The following is a 23,423-nucleotide window of genomic DNA, read 5'->3' on the forward strand; positions in this document are numbered from 1 at the left end:
GAAAACCTTTCAATGTTCATTCACCTCCTGTGGTTCATTTTATTTTTTCTTCTGCCTTTTTCTTTCCCTCTTGCCCGTTTTCACCGTACAGTTGATAGCAGTTTTAGTAATAGTATTCTTTACATAACTACGAAGACGAGATATGAGATATGTATGGGTTTGCTTGCAATTTGTTTCTTTTTACTTTACTGTCTTTTGATACTTCCGCTAGAATGTTTCGTGTATGCTTTCCTTCTTTTCTTTCTTCTGCTTTTGTATATGATGTGATCATCGGTTGAGTAAGGTAATGATGAGATGTACCGAAAGCATGCGTTCGTGTCGCTATAGGATGGAAGAAATGAATGTTCGCATCGCAATAGGTTGTTGAAACTATTTTACACTCTTCGCACAGGCATTGTCGAATACTTTGCTCACTGTTTTTATTTTTTTTGTGCTGTACACGGGTTCTGCAGTTGTTTGCGTTCGGGCTTGTTAATGTTTAACAGGTGTTTTTTTTTAGTTTTCATTAAACAGCTTCGAAGCAAAACCATAAAGTGAAACACGAAGGTTTAGAGTATAGCCTTTTTGGTATCGTTCCTTCTTCTAGCTTTTCCATTTGGTTTTGAATTTTCATTTTCATTCCTTTTGATTCACGACAACGAGTAAAGAGACAAGAAGTTAAGCTTAAGTTAGCAGTCAGAAGTCATTCTATGTGTGTGTGTGTGTGTGTGTGTGTGTGTATGTGCTCGTGTTTAATCTCGTTTTAAACGGTCAAGCGTTCGTCCAAGTGCTCTTTTAAACTTTTGTACACCAAAAACAGCACAATTAACGCTTTAATAAACGTAACTAATATAAGAGGGGTAAATATAAGGGGAAAATATGTATATTCTATTGAAAAATACGACTTAAAAACAGATGTTTTAAAATACATTGTTGCATCCATTAGAACGACTCATATACTCCTCTAACCCGCGAACGAAATTCAAGCAAACAGGTAAATAGAATAGCTTTCATACATCTAGAAAAAACCCAACCAACGCCCGCAGCTGTCGGTTTGGTAGTGATTGTAACAAGTGATTGAACAAGTACAGAGCATACGCACAGAGCAAACGAAAGCAAAGCGCTTCACTGTGTATGGAGTGTGTGATTTCTCTCTTCTCATTCCGCGCGTTAACGGTTTAACGGGCCTCATTTTGCTTATAAATTATGTATACACCACCAACCATGCACCTGATATGTACTGATTTTATAAACTCAACGCCATTAACGATCATCTCACAACGTGTGTTAATTAATCTGCTTGTTGGTATGCTTCTCTCTCTCTCTCTCTCTCTCTTTTTTGTCTACAAACAAACGCCTTAACGCAACAATATATTTAAATCCAACAGGATATGCTTTGGACCTCCAGAAACAGAACATGCATTCATCAGACGCGGGATTTTTTTCCCCCTTTTTTTGTTTGCTGCTTGCTTGGTTTCGTTTTCCGTTAAAGATTTGATTTCATTTTGTTGTAAAAATTGTGCTATTCATTGCTTTTCCATTGCATTTTATTGGGTACACCGTAATTGAAAAATTCCTAATTCTGATAAAGGGGGGATTTCACGGAAACATGCCTTATTGCTGAAACTGAAACACAACGCGGTGTTTGGGCTTTTTAGTTTCTATTGTTTTGATCTTCTTCTATTTCTATCGTCTTCTTTCTTATCGTTACTTCCCGTTTGCCCCCTTGTTTGTTTTACTTAAAGCATACTTGCTTAACTTTTTTTTTCTCAATTTTGCAATAAACCAATGCCTACTTGTACAGTGTAGTGAGTGTTCCGCTGCCAATCGGTTCCAATCATACACAAACTATCGCACACCACCGTCACCCTTTTGGCCCTAATTATATTCAATATGAATATGAATTCAATCACAATAATGTACAAAAAGGTGTTTTGCATCACATTTCAACATTCGCTGAAGCTGATGTGTCCTGTCATGTCTGTGTGTGTTTGTATGGTTTTTCGTTATTTCTTTTCGTTCGTCTTATGTTTTCTCTTCTGTTTTATATTATTTCGGTTTCTTTTTTCAAACATTTTTCCACGAATATAACAGATATCGTTCAACTTTGTATGTCTGTGGTCTTTAGTCGTTTTTTGGTTGTTTTTGTTTGCGTTCTAATTTTTTCTATTAAATTTCTCTTCTTACAATACCAACGAAACAATCAAACATGTTCATTTTTCTATTACCATTCTCTTTCCTTCCTTGTTTTCTCTCGTTCTCATAGTGTTTAACCCTAACTACTGATCAGTTTTCCATTTTGCTTGCTTGCTTTCTTCATCGTTTCAATCGCAACGTGAGCTTAAATAAATCGTACCACTAATCGCCAACGTGTCATTCATGTGGTTGTTTTTTCTTCTCTTTTCTCTTCTTTTCTTAAGCTATACATCGATTTTCTCTTTGTCTTAACAAGCTTAACCGTACCCGATTACGGTGCGTAAAACGTTAAACGCACTACACTTCTTATGGCTCAATACTGTGTATGTGTGTATATATACTTATATGTACATGCGTTTTCCTCTTTCCATTTGATAGAAAGCTAAATCATTTGGTTTGGTTTTGATATGTCTGTGTTGTTTGTTTTGTTTTGTTCGTTTGTTTGCCGCATTTTGGTTTGCTTTATGATATGTTTTCGTTTCCTTTTTGGGAGTTTTCTTTTCCTTTTCTTCTTCCTCGGCTTCCTCCAATCATTTTCAGATATAGTATCACCTGCAACGGACCATCTTTTCGATCCGTTTTCCATTTTTTCTTTGAATGATATGTATTACAAGGTTGCACGTTGTTTGCTTTGGAACTTTCACAAAACAAAAGTCATTTCATGCGAATTCCGAACCACATCTGCACATCTAGTCTTGCTTATAATTCTAAAGCGATTTCTTAAAGTTTAGTGATAGTAGTTTAAATTTTCGGTTGTTTGCCGTCTTTCTTTTTTTTTTTTTTTTTGGGAGGGAATTTCGAAACAACACGCTTGTATCTTTTGCTTCATTTCGGCCACACTATCCTTACTAGCACAGTGAAAGTTTTGTGAAAATGTTTGAAGAGTTACATCAGTTAATTACAACATCCAAAAATAGCGTTTATCGTGTTTTAGTTTTTGTTTCGTTTTTTTTACAGCTCCGCCATCGTAACAGCAGCAATAAAGCAGATACTTCTTGTGATTGTTTTGCTTCCGAAATTCGATGCAAAATAAACGATGCTCTACCGCTAACCTAATACAGTGATTGCACGAAAAGGAATAGTGTTTCAGAAGGTTTGGCAAAATGTGGTGGCAGAAAGTGCAGCTGAAAGCTTCTATTACTCTAAAAATCAAATCCAGTGAACTAAAACCCTTCTTGAAGGCTCTGGTAATAGCGAAATCTTTGACAAATCGTTTACAATTAAAATAATTAAAGGGAAACAAAACCAACTGGAGCGTTGGATAAGCCGCAAAGGGACCTGGGGATACAGGGGACGCCTTATGTTGACTTAAACGCTAACGATATCCATTTGTAGGAACTCTGATTGCTGGCCTTCTGCTTTCTCTAGGCTGGCGTTTGCTAACTCATGCTTTCAATGGGCCTATGGGCGATTATACGATTCAATGTTCTTCGAAAAAAGGAAAAAAACGAGAAACAATAGAAGGGTTATCTCTGCCTTTGATTTGAGCTGTCTGTCTCACAAACAGAATGCTTTATGGTTGCTGATAACGAAGACGACGAAGCCATTGAGTATGAATAATGACTTTTCGTGATGAGTGTGTCAGTTTCAGGGCAAACCCCCCCCCCCCCCCCCAAACAGTGCTCAACAAAAACAGTTTAATGAAACAACAAAACTAGCAATGGATGGCTTGGTGCCCTTTCCAAAGGCCATTTCTTTGGAATGTTTTTGAGCGACTTTGAATGCTAACTACTTGGGGGAAGAAAAAAAAAAGCACAAGCGAAGCGCAGCTGCAATAAAATATTACGCTTAAAAAGCTTAAAATAGCTAATAAATGGCAAGAAGGAAACAGAAAAAACCGAACACGAATGAAGATCGCACGCTTCGATCGAACACGATCCACTTACACACTAAAGGTTGTCGCCGGTTGCTTACCAGCTAACAACACTGAAATCCATTGCAATGAACACGGATCATCTTCCTTATTATTTCTAAAACTGGCATCAAGTTACACTTCTTCGTTTTTGCTTTGATAACCCCCCCACGCTTTTGCCAACCTTCCTCCTTTACACACGTTTTTTGTTTGTTTGTTTGTTTATCGCCTAATATAATATCGCGTAATAATGCCTTAATGCCGCTACACGCTAATTACACCGTTTCAAGATGCTTCTATTGCTCACATGTTTCGAACCTTCACAACAACCGCAAAGCTGTTTCTTTTTCCGTTCGTATTTCCTTTCTAACTCTTAGTGTACGAGTGTGTGTTTTTCTCTGTGCTCTCACATTTTACTCCATCTTTCCCCGCCCTTTAATCTTTTATCATTCTCCAACCAGTATCATTAGCCGGGAAAGGAAGCAAAAAAATTGAAACACAAAATATAGGTTTGCTTTGCACTTTTTTCCGTTTTTTTAATAGCTTTTGCCTTTTGATATGTATATTTTGTTGCTGTTACTCAACATCGTAATTTCTTTTGAAGCGCCCAACAGAGTAAGAGCAGCAGCCGGCCCCAAAATCAGTCGCTGAGAAGGTGGAAGGTGCTTTTTAAGGGTGAAATTAACTCTGGGCTGTATTTTTTACCTTTCTTTCGAACACATTTTTTAATGTACCATTTACTTCCGCCAGAAGATCTTTGAACATTTCAAATCTATGTATGATGTAACGAGCAAGAATGTAAAGTGGCAAGATGCGATGTTAAAGATGGGATGTAAGGGTCTGTATTGGAAGGGAAATATTTAAAAAAACCCCTCCACAGGATGAAGGAGCCACTTAAACGTGACGGAATGTGCCACGGAAAGGCCCAAAGTAAATGGAGTAATCGAGTGAGGTGAAGTGGGAGGGGACAGAATAGGGGGGGGGGGGGGGGGAGGCCAAACTGAAGCGTGTGACTTCAAACGCCTTCAAATGTGTGGAGACGGTCAACGCGTGGCTGCCTGCCGAGAAGTAGGTTTGCCCGGGTTTCTTTTGATTTAAACGGGCACCGTTAGGCTGTGAGGTGTGTCCTTGTCCCTCCTTCGTTCCCCCCCCCTCCCCTATGCGCAATGCATTTTTCATATCTTTACATCTTTGCCACGCTTTGCCCTTTGCTGTTGATTTAACTGATTTTGTTACACATCCGGGCTTCAAACGAAACTCGAGGGTTCGAGAGATAAAATAAACATGATGCCGTACCAGGTTTCCAGGTTATGTTTCCTTTCTTTTTTTTTTTGCTCATCCACACATTTTCCACATTAACTGGTTTTGAAGGCGAGTGTCACCTTTGCTTCGTTCTTTTTTCTTTGGATAGAAGGCGGCACAATTAGGAAGAAAGGAATAAAATTATACCGTAATGAGAGTCTCAAAAGGGAATAAGAAATAAAAGCTGCAAGCTTTACGATCAAACAGCGCAGCTTGCACAAAGCGCAGATCAAATCCAATAGATACAGACCATGTTGAGGGAGCCGTTCTTAATGGAATTAAAGGCAACGAAAGCGAAATGCTGCTACACGTACAGGAAAACACGCGTGGGGTTTTCTCGAGTACACGATGACAGTAGGGGACACCATACGCGAAAGAAAAAAATCTTATTTCACTCAATCCAATTTCCAGCTAACCGGAGACACCACCAGGCACCACCTAGTAAACGCAACGTCCCGTAGGGAAATGGAAGCTTTCCCCTATTGCGCCCGGTCACGCTCGGTAAGGTGAAGCTTGATCTTCAAGATGGTCTTGAGCCCTTAAGCTTGAGCAGGCTTCAGTTTTGACACTACCTTGTTTTATGCGCTTATGTGTGTATTTTATATCAATTTTTGAATGAATAATTTCGATTGCTTGCTAACTGAATTCCCACAGAAAGCCGAAGTTTTATAGGAGGAAAACATTCGATTTGTGTCTGTGCAAGGGGTGGTTGTTAGCAAAATTCACCAAATAATAACAGATTGTCACGCACAAAAAATTGCCACAGGAAAATTAACAATTTTAAGTTGAGCTGCTGTTGGCTAATTTACACAAACATCCATAAAACAAACCGTTTCCACAATCGCCCGCCGACCAGGTAAGCCCGAACGCGACCCAGGTTGAAATATTTACTTAAAGTTTGAATAAACAGGCAAAAATCGGCCCCATACCGAATGCCTTACCGGTGTATAGGGGGGAAAGCGGGGCAAAATGGGCATGTTAAACAGTTTAGTAAATATTCGTTTTAATTTTTGCACAAAACACAATTCTTCTTACATTATTATATGGATATTCACCATTTATCTATGGATTAAAATTGCAACATAGCCTTTAAATATCGTAAACATATGAAAAAAGTGTAACATAAAAGTTGATGTTTCACGAGATGGTTCAAAAGGTAAAAGCTTTTGCGCACGTTTCGTGAAATGCGTTCTCTTCCTATCTTTTGTTTTGCTGTATAGGAATGCAATTCAAATGGATCTAAAAATAAATTATTAAAATTAAAACACTTTTTACACGTTTCAATAGACGAAATAGATTCTTTTGAACCTGGGACAGTAAACATCTGTTCGATTTTGAGATAGGCAGAGCACACCCTTCTGCCAGAAATCTCATTTAACTAAAGTCCAGTTGGAATAGTGCATACTTAATGAGAATTGTAGAAGAAAATGTATCTATCGCTAACGGAGCACGTAGGCTCCTGATCAGAACACCCCAGAAATTGTCATTAAATCAAGCTACTAAAGGAATTCCAGTTTATTAAACTAACTTGTTTCTTCAAAAAAAATGGTGAGCATTGCTCATAATGGGAATTTCGATTTCCACAGAGAAGGGGACTAAACCTTTTTAATAAGTTCCGCAGTTAGCATAGCAGAGTCATATATCGGGGTGCGGGCCTTTTTCAAGGCTTTTGTGCGGGATATTATCTCCCTTTCTATGCAGGCCACGAGACGGAGTAGGCCGTAGTAACCTACAACATTGTGTCAAATGTGGTAAATACAACCATAGACTCACCAAGCGCCATGTGTCGAAAAGCATTTGACCATTCAACCCTACGCGAAGCATCTAGATATTTTTTTATATTTTGTTTATAAAAAAATACGCATTCAATTGCCTTGGAATTTATACATGCTGTGAAACAATGCTTAAATAAACGGGTGCTCATTTTGCCCCGTTTACCCCTACCGGCTTCTCGAGCGTTGAAAACAACTGCTCCTGTTCGAATGAATATATGCCCGGCCGAGGCAAACTTTTGCCCCGAAACCGGCCGCGCTTACCACGTTTTTAAAACGTCCTCTCTGAACGCACTGTTTTGAAAGTGTGTGCGGCCGAAGAAAAACAATCCGAATCTGCAGGCGAGAGGCGAGTTTGTGGTAAAAGGTGGCCCAAAAAGAAAGACGCCTCTAACACAGCCAGCCATATTAGTTTAGGGTGCTGTTGCGTGGAAAGGTAGCTTTGGAGTTTGCTTTGTTTTTTTTTTGCTGCTACGTTCGAGCAGCATATAACTAAAGCATAAAACGCATCGTGGTGATGATCAAAACAAGAGGGTAAGCGGCCACTAGCGAAAATAACGAACGAAAACAACAAAAACACACACACTCGTTTTCATTTCGGGAGGTTGGGAGTTGTTTTTTTAGTGGGTTTTTGTTCGAAACTTTCACCCCCACTCCAAGCATCGGTCGGTCCCGGTTTATTCCACCATTCTAATCGGCTTTCGGACGGTATTTTTTAACCCATTTCTCGGAAAAGCGGCGGTTACGTTACATCACGTAAATATCAATCGACTGGCGAAACGGAAAATGAGCCTCCCCACCATTCAATAGCACCAAACAACAAAACAAAACCGAAACTCACATTACAACCCTTACACCTACCAAACTACCAGCAACCAATCGAATTTTACTAAAGGGCGAATGAATAAAATGGAACGAAAAAAAAACGGAAGAAAGCTTTCCCAGCACCGTTCGTTGTTCCTTTTTACGATCGACGACGACGGTTTGGAGGACGGATCGTTTCCGGGTTATGGGGGCGTGTGAGGGCGAATAGTGTTTCGCTTTACCTCCAGCTCAAAGCTACCATTTTTATTGCGGGTGCCTTTTGTTTTTCCTCCGGGAAGAGGAGCTGGGGGAAAAAAATCGCGATCATCGTTCCGTTTTCCGTGTGCGCTTTTTGGTGCACACCGAACGATGGTGATGGCGGCAGAAGGCTACACTCCACTGGGAAGTAGGTGTGTGTTTATCGGGCTACTGTTGAAGTTGCACATAGTGTAGCTTAAAGCTCAATACCAACAGTGGAGTACAAGGCAGCGGTATAAGTGGCAGTTGAAGTAGTTTTTCGGCAAAAGTATCTCGCAACGAGAGCTTGCTTTAGTTGGAGGGTACATTTAAAATCAAATGGAGTTTTAAAATTACCAAAAAAAAAAAAAAAGGAAAATGTATTAAAACGGCTTGAGAATTTGAGGTGAAAATCGGCTCCCAAATTGCCAATTGCCCAGAAGCTTCGAAGCAAACAAAAAGGGAGTGTGCAAGGTGGTGCGAATTCGCTATTTTTCGCTCCAGTTTGTACTGTTCCTTAAGGGATGGGGTCATCCAACCCCCAGAAACAGTGCAGCATGGGAGGGCGAGAGCTGCACAAAGGTTAGTTGGAAATAAAATATGTTTCCAGCCCCCCTTCCTTTATCGGGATGGGGAAGGGGGGGGGGGTGGCCTTGCACAAAAACCCGGAACAAACAGTAATAACAAGCGAGGGCAGCCGACAAAAGGACCGCGTTACTTCTTCGATTTGGATCCCTCTGTTTTGACGTTGGCCGTTTTCTCTCTGAGTGTGTGTGTGTGTTTTTGTCGATGAATTTCACCCCCCAAAAACACAGAACTGGACCATGGCAGGAGGGGGGGGGGGGGAGTTAGTGTATTGAGGAGGGTTATAAATTATTTACGATACTGTCGGCAGGGCGAAATATGTGCAAAGTTTCCGCATTTCCCGCCCAAACTTTTCGGGACCCTCGCACTGTACACTGTACACTAGAGCAAGGGCTAGGTAGTGAGAGGGAGAGCCACTTCAGACAGTTCCTTGTCTGATGCCCCCGCCCCCCCCCTCGTACACTCCGCTTCGCTTGCTCCGTGATAAGAAATGGTTGGGAAAATGGGAATGATTGTATGTGTTTGAAGGCGAACGATGCGAAAGTTAATCGTTTCCCGTATTTTCCGTTCCGTATTCGAAGTGGAAGCTTCGCGAGGGGTTTTCATAGAGTCGGTCGTTATCCCGTTTTAACCGTTTCGCGCTCACAAGTCACAAACTCTTGCTACCAGCCGACGACGACGATGACGACGACGACGAGGAGGAGCAAAATTAAAGCACCTGCCCGCAAGCGAAACGACAATCTCGAATGGTTTTGACGGGTTTTGTGGCATAAAAACGAGGATATTAATCTGTTTCACTTGCTCCACTTGCGGCGATTCCTTTCGATTTCGGGGTTCCGGATCGGATTCTGATTACGGCGTGTTTTGGGGTGCAAGAGCAAACTTTTTGCGCCTGATGTATGATAGGGTGGAAACAGCATGCCCGGTCCCGTACCCGTCGCCCGAAGGAAATTAATTCCTTGCCCTGTCTGTCGACTCGGTGGAGCTTGGGTGTGTTTTACTGCCAAAGTTTGTCACACAAACGGGCTTACAGATCGTATCATTTGGTGGCTCTTTAAATGTGCTTAAGTTTGAGGAAGCAAATAAAGCATTTGTAAAAGAATTTGAGAACCTTTGGCAAGAGCATGAATTTGAATGAATTTTAAAATGGGAAGTTATAGCAAAGATTATGCTAAAAATGTTGTAGATTAAAATTAAATCGAAGCAGTTTAAATTACTCGTAAGATTGCTAAGAAATAGTTCTCTTTAAATAAGTTGTTTGATCAATAATTAATTATGCTTTCTAAAGCAATTGAAAAATAAATTCTACCAGCAATTTAAGCTTTAAAAGACTGACAATAAAATAACCTTTAAATACCAACCAATTATACTTAAACCGTTTGAATCGTTTTAAACACACCGTTCGCCGTTTGCCCCACAATCAATTATTGTAATTATATTCCCCCCTTGTTTTTAGATCATTCGAGTTTTAGTCGCTTTAAAACAAAATGCCCCGGACAGCACCAAGCGGCGTCCAATTAATTGTGAAACCACGCAAGGCTTAAACTCACGAAAAGCTTCCATCTTAAAACACTGCTGCAATGAATTAGCATTCATCGCTCGCATTGAACCGGGCGCGAGCGGACGGGCAAGCACTCCACATTCTGTAGTGGCAGTGGGGGGGTTTTTTTGGCATAACTTTTCGATAATTGGAAAGCTTGCCTCTTATCCGGAAATTACATCACATCCGAGCGGCGTGGCCGTAGCCAAGCTCTTGCTCTTGCAGCAAAACCCACGCAGCGCACCGAACGTAGCCGTTGCCAGCACCAACTTGGCAGATAAGATCGGATCGGAAAGTCAAATTCCGTAAAGCTGGGTGCTGACTAGAAACAAACCTCTGATGGTAGTGGTGGTGTGGTAGTGAAGGGCATGCAAATATTGACATCATTTTGCCATCTCTACGCCAACATGTCACTTAAGGTTTTTTTGTTGTTGTTTCTTTTGCTTCTCGTGCTTCTTCAGCGTTTGCTGACGTTTCCAAAGTTTAGCTCACGACAGTTTGCTGCACGAAGAGGTCCCGCGTCACGTACCTGGTCGCGGGGTATTGGGTACTTCCGGAAGATGCTTGTCCAGGGGGGTTAGGTTAGGGACGAAGAAAATAAAATAAATTGAGTTTCTACATCAAAACCACGCAGCGCCGGTACGCGCCAGCGCTGGGATAAGCATCTGGTACCATCGGCAGCGGGCAGATAAGGGCGCCAGGGCCCCCCAATCCCCAATCTCCCAGGAATTATTATCGATTGCGGATTGTGGGCTGCTGTTTGTTTGTTTGTTTATTTTAATAAGTGTGCGTGGTGGAACGTTTTTCGGCTTTTATTTGTGCGGCTGCGGACGCTTAAATCAACAACGGGCACGCTTGAATCGATCGCATGGCCGGCGATCTTGTTAAAACCGTTTGCATTTCGCTGTTCCGCCAGCGAACATGCCACTGGAATCCGTTTGCTATTGGTGGTAGAGAATTGGTGGGTAAGCGATTTTCTTGAGGTACGTCTACACTACACGAAACGATTTAAGGGAGGTTTTTAAGAGGTCGAAATTGATGATAGACATAGCAACGGCGTGTACAAACGACATTAATAAATGAAGCAATGATAAACGCCTAAAGTTATGCAATATTTTCTATTATTATTGGGAGCTTTTACGATATCAGCGAGCTGTTTTACGTACATTTTGACAGTTGGAGGTTGAAATCTTGTCAACACTCTATACAAATCCCTACAAAAAACTCAGCTTAGCATGAAAAATATGTAAACAAACGCCTATTCGCCGCGGGCGCAATCAGGATAGCTCTGGAAGGATTGATTTTTTTTGTTAAACGATAAATATTTTAACAAAAAAAAAAGTAAAGAATAGCTTGGATCGATTTTCTAAGTTTTTTTTTTAACTTTTCAAACTAATTACAAACGAAAACAAGAAAAAAAGAGGATTTTGATTTGTACAAAATTTGTTAGATTCAATATGGCGGACAGTAACTGTCACATGGATACAACCCGTATGATGAGTACTGTTCCAATGGCTAGCTGAAAATTTCATCTTTCTGGCTTAAAATATCGAACCAGTTATTATTTTCCAATTGGATTTAAAAAAAATAAAAGAAAATGCCAAACTTTTTATGTATCTATTTAAGAGACAAAATGGGCAAAGCGCATAGAGAAATAACGTTATCTTATAGCATTTAAAAAAGAGCCTTAAAAGATACCTAATATGACCAAAACAAAAAAGGCTCAAAAAAGGCAGGCACTGTTGACAACATCAGCTTGTGCTGCGCAATTTCAAGCAGTGTAAACGCACCCTAACGCAAGCCATCATCATTAAGGATATGTCCGTTTGCGTACCGAGAAATGTATAAAGGGCCAATCAAGCTTTCCGCCTCACGATATTACCCCGAAGCGTCTTACAACATGTTAATCATTCCCTTTTGGTATTATTTTTTTTTTTTTGAGAACTTTGAAACAGATTTCCCTCTCCAAAACGGTCGATCAATTACGACGAAAACATGATTGATGACCTGTTGCGTACAGCCCGCTTCAATCACGGTCCCCGGAAAAAACTGACTTTACCTGTAAGCCCACTGCGTACGCCCGCCCGTTCGGTGAATCCAGGGGCACAGAAACTAAGCCACTTCACCCTAGCAATAGCTAGCTAGTAATAGTGTGGGATACGTTAACGTTAAAGCTGTTTCAAACGCAAAGCCCGCTTGTGCAAAACCACAGCCTCGGCAATTTATTTCACATTAGAGAGAGATAGAGAGAGAGAGAGAGAGCCAGCTCCCAGCGTCCAACCATTACCGTGGTACGGACCCGTTTTCTTCGACCCTTTTTCGAGCCGGCACTGCACAAGGATGTAATTTTGTATGCAACAGTACAAAGTAGGGCATCTGTAGCTCGGTGTGTGTGCGCGATTTAAACAGGAGCAAAACTGTTGGCCCCATCACCCAGGCTGATCTGGAAAGGTACGCTACCGGGAACCGCCTGAGCTGTGTCAGTGGGGCAGAACGGGGCAGAAATCGGCCAAATCCCGGTGACTTGTTTTAGCACTAGGAGTTCATTGTACACCTTTCACCGTGGAATGGGGCGGGCAAAAGCGGGCTACACCGAAGCAGCAAAGCAACAAGATAAACCCATCTACTAACAGTGCTGTGCATCACCACCACCACCACCAGCAGGTAACGGTGTGCAGCATCCATTCGAGTTTCCAAACCCAAGCGCGGAAAGAGAAATTTATGTTCCCTACTCCCCGTATCGAAATCGAAATCAGTATGCGTATGCTGGGCTGTGTGAATTGTTTTGCAGTAATTATGTTGGATTACTGGCTTCGATCCCACTGTGTGCAGCACCACACATCGCTCCGCGAAGCTTAGGACGAGCTTTTCCAGTGCAGAACCACGAATTTTTTCGCCCCACTTTGTCTATTGTCTCGTTTCGTTGCGGCGCGGTAGTAAAAGTGTGGTGGAACGGTTCCTTCCTCCCCACCATCCTCACCTTCCATTACAGATCCTGTTTTTTGAAACACGGATTTTCGATAAAATCGTGCACAGGGATGTAATGTTCATAAATATTTCCGTTGGCTTTCGATTATCCGTTCTGTTACGCTCGCGTAAACTCACTGGAGGGGGCTATGGGGTATTCACAGTGCTCCCCGGTGCTCGGGGACATGAATCATACGACGCATTTTTTTTTTGTCGGTTACTTTGCCTCTCTGTACTCGGTGGGTTACAGCGGGTACCCGCTTCAGGCTCGTGCCCGCCACACAGTGGCACGGTTGTTCCTAAATTACATCGCCATACGCTGCACCTACCCAGCCGGCTGCGTATGGCGAAGTAGGTAGGTAGGTAGTAGCACGGGGGGCAAGAAATAATGTGTAAAATTCGTTTAAAATTTCCATCCACATACACACACACATACACTTTTGCTATGGGAAGGTTTTGCTGCCGCTCACTCCACTCAAAATGCAAATCCACTTCACTCCAAACCTCGCAGCCTGAGGCTACGCGACCATACGCGTGGTACGTAAAAATGTGGCGCCGTTGCTTTTTTGCGTATGTTTCCTTTTCCCTCGTACCATATCACTTGGCAAAAAAAAAAACCAGAAACCGGGAGGAATGATAATATATTTGCAGCATTAATCTTCCGCACTTCTTTTGTCATCGCGTTGAGCTTTTTGCAGTTTTGCAGCATTTTTTTTCCCCATTTAGAGCTGCAACCAGTGTCGTTTGTCCATCAGCGTGTTCGTAAAATAGCAGCAGCATCAGCTTTACGCACGCACACACACACACACACACACACACACATTCACGCATGGGTGTTGAGGTGTGTGGTGAGGTTTTAAAATTGTACCATAAATTGTTAGGATGGGTTTTGGGTGTTGGGACTGGCTCCCTTATTTTTTTGCTATTAATTCTTCTGTGCTACATTCTGCAGCGTATGGCCGTATTTTACGACCCCAACACAGCGGTGGGACTCACACATGTCGTTCCGGTCACGCAAGGTGGGATTTGACGGTGCACTGTGTGTAGTTATGGGACGGGGCTAGGCTCCGCTGGGAAATAGCTGTGGGCTGGTGGAAGCAGAGGAATCGCTGCTGGCTGTATTCGTTTTTCTTGCAATTGTTTTTTTTTGCAAAAATCGATATCAAATTTATTTTAGTGTAGTTTAATTTTGAGCTTTTTTTATTTCATTTTTAAATCGAATAAAAAAATTAGGCACTAATAACACAGTTTTCACAGTTTTTAAGCGCCTAAATGTATGCACTAACAGCACCACCATCCAATGCATGGAGACAAGGTCGCGTTTCTTTTCCCATTCGCATCGCAACTGAGCGTTGCTTGTGCTTGTGTTTCTCATCAAAATTTAACGCCCTCTTTCGCATATGGTTACCGGCCACAATCCCACAATCCGAGCACACTTCAAACTGGTGCAACTCGTCTGAGCGAGCGGGTGCGCGAGCGAGAACAAGCAAACCCTTTTTATGCAGCAGTAAAAATAGGCAGCGTCAACATACTCGCAAAAAGAGGGAGGAAAGAGAAACAAACAACAAGCATCCGAAAAGCACTGACAGTATGTCGCCTGCAATCCCGTTCCGTGCATGGGCAAACACGAAACACGTGACAGTTATGACGCATCACGCTGAAAGGCAGCTTGAGCCGCTCGAGTTAAGCAGATTAAAGCGTAAACGGGTGAAGCGGTCGTACGGCCGGGATGGTGTAAGGGAACAAAAAAAGAAGTACGGAGAAAAAACGAACTTTTACTCCCTTTTCCTTGCTACAGCAGCAATGGGAAACGTGGGGCACCATCGCGTACAGTTCGTTCCGGGTGGGAACTGTATCTCTGTGCGCCTGAATGTATGCAGGTAGGGCTTTTTTCTTTCATTTCTTTTGTACGTAAATGTCATCCCGCTCTCTTTCTTTCTCTCTCCCTTTTTTTAAGGAAGTAAAATGGACGCATCGCATGCAAAGTGTCTTTTGTCGGAGGTCGTGGCTTTTAATGCGGTGAAGGTGCTTGTCAACTTGCGCTGTCCCTCGTGGTTGAATCTTGCATCTGCGAGATGCTCAGTTGGCGACTGTGTGGTTGACCGCAACAGCTTTGGTAGTACATTTCCGCAGAGCAAGGATGTTTCAGTAAATGGGTTAAGTATTGCAATTGCACTCAGCTTTACGATGAAGTTAAAAGCAGTTCAGTTCGATTGAAGAGAAGACTCTTTAAAATTCAAATTCAAAAAGCGCCTGAATGGAAGCTTCTCATAAACATGATGTGGCGATCAATTGCATCGATTGCATCAATAGCTGAAAAACTGATAAGCGAGACCTTTCAGCGCTGCTTCAAATATTGAAAACCATGCCTTCTTTAAAAATCGCTCTATTAAACGATTTCACTTCCGAGCAGCAAGCTTGGGCCCCGCCAAAAACGGATACATTCCAAATCAAGATAATGCCAGCAAGCCAGCAAACCCCACTCAACATTACGGGGTGAGAGGTATGGAGGGGGGGGGGGGGGAGTAAAGGGGAAAGGAACGGGGGGAGCAATGAAAACCCCGAAACCAGCTAAAGCAACCTATCAACCACTCATGACAAGAGCGACAGCAACACGAGCTTCCGAGATCCGATCGATGTCGAATAAAACCTTCCCCACTTTGCTCCTCTTTCTCTTTCTCCTCTTCTCCTCTTTTTGCCCCTTTGCAAGCTCTGTAGATTTGTTGACGGTATTGGACCGAACCGTTCGCCGCCGCCGCCCTGTTGGGGCACATTATGCAAATGGTTCTAATTATTTGATTTCCAAACAGGAAACTTTCCCCGTTAGCCAAAAAGCTTGGGGCTATCTTCCGGGGAGGGGGGGGGGGGGACGTCTTTCGTCTTTTCCACCCGCATTCCCGGACGCTGGATGGATGGGCCCGGTGCCCATTCACTGTTACGTGATTCGGATGTTCGGCCAGTCGAAGCAAAAGGATAAGCGACACGAAAAACACACGAAGCGGACGGGCAAGCGGGTTGACTTTTGTGAAGTGGTTCTGTAGTTTTTTTTTGTATTTTTTTTGCTCGCAGCATTTTTCTTCGAAGTGGCAAAGAGCGATAAAAATGAACCCGAGTCCCGGAAGACCCCCGGGTCTTATCAAAGCGGTGAGAAGGGAAAATGGCGAGAGAGAGAGAAAAAAAAGTTGATGCAATCCGACGCCCATTACACGATAGTATTCGATCACTTGGTGAGTGCAAAAGAAACACTTTCGGTACTTTGTCGTTCGGGCTCGGCCAGATAGACCAGAAAGCGCACTTTTTATTCGTCCAGTTGTGTCCAGTTGTGTGTGTATGTGCAGCTGGACATCGCGTGGCGTGATGCAACAATTTTGTTCCGATTTCAATCACTTCCCGGAATGGGGCAAAACCCGTGTGGTGCTCCTCGGCCGACACCGAACGGGGTCAACTTATCGGCTAGCTGCACGCGATACCCACATCCCACACAAAACCACACACACACACACACACGCGCATGTGTTCTGAAGGTAGTTGCAAGAAGGCCTTCTGCCCGTGGACATGAAATCGAAATGACCTTTGCGGTGTGCGGATGTAAATTCAAGAGCTTCAAGCAGCGCCGGACTCGGACGGTTTTTGGTGCAGAAGTTGTAATGGATTTTTCATTACCCATCCATTCGTGTACGCGGGCGGGGGTTTTGGTTCCACGAAGTGGAAGAATCATTGAAACAGTCTCCCGGAATTGAGGCTCATTATGCACGTACACGTTTACGTGTCGGTGTCGGAACACCGGGCAACAAGACACGATAAGGCCACTCACGGTGGCCGAGCTCTGAAGGTGTTGTTGTCGGGAATTTTGTGACCGCTGGCAGCGAGGAGTAGGATAATTTTTCATGCTCGCGCTCTTAGAGCTGGAAAGTCCAGGAGTGTTTCACCGGAAGTTTCATCAACTAATTTCAAGCGGAGGGGTCCACTTTCGTGGTAACACTGCTTGATATTAATGAAAGAACGCTTTCTCTGAATGCATGGTTATTATCTTCCTTCCTGCAAACTGCACTCTAAAGCAAAGAATTCAACTGGTTTAAAACAATCCATTTCAAACAATCTGCTTTTTCTAAAAAAAAAAATCTGCTGCGTAGCTCTTTGGCCAATCGATTTATTGCTCGTCCAACAAACGCGACACTCTCTCTTTTTTTGCGATTGCAACTCTCTTAAAAAAAAGAAAGAAAGAAAAACCTCTCCACTTTGCACAAAGCAAAACAAACAATAATCTTCTTGCATGTTGCATGTCGGATGCAAAAATTTGTCAACAAAACGCTAACGAATTGGCTTCGGTCGTTTGGCCGTGGCAGCTGCATATGGAAGCGCGCCTGGGCTCTTTTTCATTAATCCCAAACAACCCCTGGCTGGGGGTGTTGTGGGTGACCGTGGCCACACAGCGATGGTGGCCAGCTCCGGTTGAAAGATGGGAAAGAATGACACTGCAACAGAGAGGAAGAGAGAGAGAGAGAGAGAGAGAGTGAGGAAGGGTGCAAATAGGATTAGTCTGCGGTAGCGCAGCCAGCAGCATCTTGTGTGCGCGTTTCGCTTCCCTGCCGATGGAGACGCATGGTGCCCTGTACGGGTTGCGGATTAATTCACTCTCACACATACACACACACACATACACACACACACACACGCCCGAAGATGGAGCGGAACAAAGGGGAGAGTAAAAAAGCGGGTGAAACAGCTACGTGTCACTCATAGTTCTTTGTTCAGTGGAATAGAAACTTTTTAGGGGACGGTATGTGAGCAATAATTGATACTTCGTGCACGTTGCTAGGTTAGTGTACACATTTTAAGTTAAAATATTTGAGTTGTAAGGTCAAATAGTCATTTCCTTTCATGCATCACTTGATCTTCTAATTGCAAAAATATGTAACAAGATGAAAAGTTTATCTTATGCGATACAATCTGTGAAAATGTATTGTTTTGACACAGCTCAAAATAAACGCATCCGAATGAATGAAAACCATGTTTACTTATCATTCTTTCCCTTTCACAACTCAATCAATCTCCCTTTCTCTCTCTCTATCTCTCTCTCTCTCTCTCTCTCTCTCTCTCTCTCTCTCTCTCTCTCTTCCACACAAACATAAAACATACGCTCCCCGGTTGAGCGCCAAAATCGAAAAGTCGCCCCACAAAACATGGGGATGTGTGCGTTTTTCGATTTCGATTGCCAGCAATGCCCCAATTCGCACCCCATTTGAAACCCCCTGCTACCCCGTTCCCAAACCCCCGCCCCCACCATCCCTCATACTACAACCAAACGGGAGAATGGGATTTTTTTGTTTTGTTTTGTTTGCTCGCCAAATAAACTAAACCATACGCTTCGTGATCCTAACGATGGCCGCCGGTTTTTATCACGATTCACAACTCGCTTTGGGTGTGTGTGTGTTTTTTCCTACCCCGCCTGTTCGTCGCTTGCTGTCTGCAGCATCACCAACACCACACACTGCCTGATAGTGGGAATAGCTCACCACAACCACAACCTCGCCCGTAGTACCATTCCACATTCCATCATCAGCTCGTGCGGCAGGAGCTTTCTTCTGTCCCACAAACGGGAGGGGGGCGCAAAGTGAACGAACGAGAAGCGCTTTGCGCGTTTGTTTACCACCTTCGCCTGCGCGCTTCCCACGGCGCAATTGCTCTTGCCCGGCGCGGGTGGGTGGGTCTCGTGGGCACTCGCAAAAGTCACGTACACTTGCGCTCACACACGTGCGACCTCGATGAATTTTGGGTACGAAAACTTAATCCATCCTTCTCCACTTTTGCATGCAAACCGGGCAACGGCAAAATCCGTGCCGGGACGGCAAATGCAAGCGTGAATGTGTATGTGTGTGTGTGTGGAATGGCGAGGAATGGCAAATTCACCATCGAATGGACTTTGCGATGAGCTCGGATTTTCGGCTTCGTTTGAATGCCTTTCGTCCCCCCAGGGCGATTCCAAACCCCCGGGCAAAACGATTCACGAGTTGAAAGACGAAAGCACCGCCAACGGCACGGCAAGCCTCAGACATCTCAGTCCAGACATCTCACCAGCGGCGCACGTTTCACTCCCGCAGCACATGTCGCCGTTCACATGCGTCGCCTGAAGATGACTCAGCCCGTTTGTTGGATCCCTAGAGCTAGGGAGAAGATGCATCCTGAATGACCGAATGGGAAAGCGAGACCGCTTGTGCAGAGAGTGCATTCGCCGAGCAAGCAGCAATGGCCGTCGGAGGCGAACACATTTCAGCTCAATTTGTCCCGCGCAAACGACCGATTATTTTCAACTTTCAACCAGCCCTAGCCAAACGGCCAGTGGGGTCCGGGAAATGGGGTGGAACAAGTGAGCTTTCCACTTTCTCCACCCTCTCTCTCTCTTTCTCTCTTCAAAGCGATTACATTACACCCGGCTGCTGGGTGAATGGGTTTACTGCCCCCCCTTCCCCGTCATCTCTCCACAGGTCTTGGGAAATGGATAGTGTGTCCGAACGTTATGTTCGGACCCGCCAACCGGAGCAAAATTGGGGACTCATGAAATATTTCCACATGCCACATTTGCCAACGTGTGCACGTGCACGGGTTTGCGGGTGCTGCGATAGGGCGACGCGATGGGGGAATGTAATCGGGAAAGAATATTTATAGCACGGTAAGCGTTCGCCTGAGCACTGACCTTACCTTAACCGGGACCGGGACCGTATGATTATGGACCAGCACTGGTCAGTACACGGACGGATTCCTCCTTTTGCTCGGCTATCATTAAATGATTTGGAAGTAACGCGCTTATCCTTGGTGGTGGAGCGAGAACGAGATAGATCCTTTTTTTGGGCAAAAGGATGTTGGTTGATGGCAGTTGTTAAATAAATACGAATTCTTGATTATGCTGTGCAAGAGTAAACAAGGTGAAAGCAAAGCGAGCTGTTGTAGAAATTGCTTCTTTGTTCTTTAGAACCTTTTGATGCATTGAAACATTCCTCATATTGAAATACTTTATAAGGGGTTTTTAAACATTTGCAAATCGCTGTACAAAGTATGATATTGATTGGCTCAGCAATAGTACAGTGTTTGCCCACTAAATTTGTCTATATATCACCAATTTCGCACAGTTTACATTGAATTTGGTTTTTAAGACTGAATTCAAGAGGTTCAATATTTGCCTTTAATGGACCTTTTTATGTCTGTAAGTTAACAAAATTGATCAACAGGGGATTTCAATATATCAGCCAGCTATTTTATATGGAGTTTGACAGTTAGCGGCTGAAATCATGTCAACACTCACGCACAAAAAAAGTAGCGTAAGATTTTCAGCCTAGATTATTTCAGCCTGAAACATTTGTAATCAAACGCCTATGCATTGCTGGCGCGAATCAAAGGTTAGCTCAAAGGGGGACTCTATTTTTTGCTAAAGGATAAATATTGTGCCAAGAAAGGTAAAAAATTGTTTGGAACTTTGTTTTTTAGTTTAGCGAAAAATATAATAAGTTTAATAAAAGTACCTTAACTCATTTTAAACAATAACTCATTTCAAAAGTATTGTAACAGCTCAAACAGAAAAAAAAAGAAAACAACAAACTGCATCCTTGATTGTACACTGTAAAATGGCTGAAATCCAATATGGCGGACCGTAACTATCACACGGATACAACCCGAAATATTGTTCCACTGATAGACTGAAAATCGGGCCGGTCTGGTGGTACAGTCGTCAACTCGTACAACGTAACAACATGCCCGTCATGGGTTCATGTCCCGAATAGACCGTGCTCCCATACGTAGGACTGACTATCCTGCTATGGTAACAAAAAGTCACTGAAAGCCAACCCAAGCTCCCGACCACGCTGGTTTTCGGTGGTCTTTTCGGGGATAATTCGTTAACGAATTATCCCCGAAAAGACCAGCGAAATACAGATCATTTTCGGGGATAGTGAACACACGTGAAGGATGAACCCATGCAAAAAATAGTTAAAAATAGAAATGAACATTCGGATTCATTCCCTTCCCTCATATTCCAATTCATGCTCATGCTTCATCCTTGATGCTACCAACCACATCGCTAATTCTACTTCGAATCACTTTGCCAGTTGCGCCACCATATTATTATTCATGATCGTGCTATTTGCTTGTTTTGTTGTATGAAGGTGTGCTGATACGAAATGAATTAAAAGAAATAAATAAAACAATAAAAATAATAGATTGACTATTAAACACGCATTTCTAACAATGAGTAAAGGGGTCTGAAGTTACTGGAGCTGCATGTTTTAAAAAGAAATCAAAACTTTAAATCATCAATGAAAACAATAAAAATGGAATTGAACTCATGTCGACCATGGTGCAAACATTACACCATTACCATTTGACCACTACTAGTTCATGAACACGAATCGTTATCTATCAGTTTTAAACCCTTCAAATATAGCACAATGAACAAAGAGATGTGTAAAAGTTCATCGATGCGTGTGAGAGAGTAGAGCTGATGAATAGAAAGAGATGGCATGAGTTTATGTTCATTATCCCCGAAAAATTTCGCTTGGGCACGAACTGGTTGATTTTCATTTATCAATTTTGAATTTGGTTAAGTTCGTCGAACGCGCAAATTGTCACAATCGTCCGGTGTGAAAGAGCTCTTAGACATTATTTATATGGTGTTTGGGCCGATTTTAGGACAATTTATTCCCCAAAGCTCGTACCATTTGACAAACATTTATAAAAACGAAGCAAATATGAGTTCTTTTAGAGGCAAAATTCGACATATTATGATAAAATATGGTGTTTTGGGGAAAAAATAGGGAACTAAGAGACACATTTTATCCTCAATGACTGTAAAACAACGAGTTCCTGGGTCAAAAAAGTTGCAGAGGCATTTAATTCCGTGAAAGAGTCGGTTGAATAATGTTTAAATTGAACAAAAAGTATTTGAAATGAAGAGTTCATCAAAACCAAAAATACATCATCCTTCCCTTCTCATCGACTGCATTTTAGCTCCACCCTGCTCCACTCGTATGCTGCAAGCAACAATGGAGGCAAATGTTTTAATTAATTCCTATCTAATGTGTGTTTGCAGAATGTTTTGAGCACCGAACAAAAGCCACCGTACACTAACAAAACAACAAAACAACTTGCGCTCACTTTGCTTGCGAGCCTTTCCTCCCCCGCATCTCAGCGAACCATTGCATTGTTGCGAAGTTTTGCCGCAGATCGAACCTATCGGAACGGAAGGAAAGTAACACAAAAAACACTCTTCTCCCGCAAACAGCTGCATTCCCGTTGCACCACCCGTTGATGGATGGACGGGAGGGTGATGTGTTAAAATCGAAGTAAATTGGCCGCAACTTTCCCCCTCGATCGGTTCACCAATCCATCCTTCGCTTACCTGCCGCCACCGGTGTTCCGCTCCGATTCAGTCTCACATGTTTAGTTGTGTATGCGTGTTTGTTGTTTGTTGTATACCCAGCCACTTGTCCGATTGGTTTTTTTTCTTCTGCCTCCACTCTGTTGCAGCGGATGTGCATCCTCTCGGCAAGCACACACACACACATACACACACTCGGCACCGCCGCCGCATGCCTACTCTTCCGGCCAGCCGAGATCCTCGCCGACGAGCTCGTAGAATTTTTGATTGTGTTCCACGAAGAACTTACGCAACTTCGATATCACAACCGGATCGACGCGCGGGTGCTTCCGGCCCTTCGTCTCCCGCAGACACTTGTCGCCCGTCTCGTTCCGCAGGCAGTAGAAGCCTTTCGTTTCGTTGAAGTAAAAGTTATTGCTACCGATCCGTGGCTCGATGCCTGTTGGAAAAGAGATTGAGAAAAGCAGTTAGTAGAAAAATAGAGGGGGGAAAACCGCTACACAACTTGCACCATGGAATGCAACACCGTTACTACTACCGCACAATGTATGGACTTTGTTACACACATACACACTCGAACACACACGCGCAACCAAACTGAATGTTTCAAGTATGATCAACAACAAAATACGCAAGGGTGAAAATTAAGCACAAATTTCACTGGAAAACTCTGTCTCTCTCGCTCTTTCTCTCTGCCCAGCCCCCCAGGGAAAGTAGGTTAAAAGCAGTTTCCTGGGAAGGCGTGTTGTTTGCCGCTTCCGAAAACTTTCATAAACACTCGACAATGTTTCAAAAACGCTCCTCACATGCTGGGTGCTCTTT

The 23,423-nt window shown here is 43.2% G+C and overlaps 1 protein-coding gene across 1 annotated transcript in view; it reads right to left on the reverse strand.

Moving 5' to 3' along the window:
- Nucleotides 1–7: 7 nt before the first annotated feature.
- Nucleotides 8–23,423, reverse strand: part of LOC1276837 (heparan sulfate glucosamine 3-O-sulfotransferase 5) — a 70,770-nt gene continuing 47,354 nt past the window's right edge. The window contains exon 8 of the mRNA XM_061648843.1: nt 8–23,040. Within this exon, the coding sequence (XP_061504827.1) occupies nt 22,817–23,040 (224 nt within the window). The 3' untranslated portion in view covers nt 8–22,816. The remainder of the gene's footprint in view (nt 23,041–23,423) is intronic.

Source organism: Anopheles gambiae, chromosome 2 (assembly GCF_943734735.2).
Source record: "Anopheles gambiae chromosome 2, idAnoGambNW_F1_1, whole genome shotgun sequence".
Lineage (NCBI taxonomy): Eukaryota > Metazoa > Arthropoda > Insecta > Diptera > Culicidae > Anopheles > Anopheles gambiae.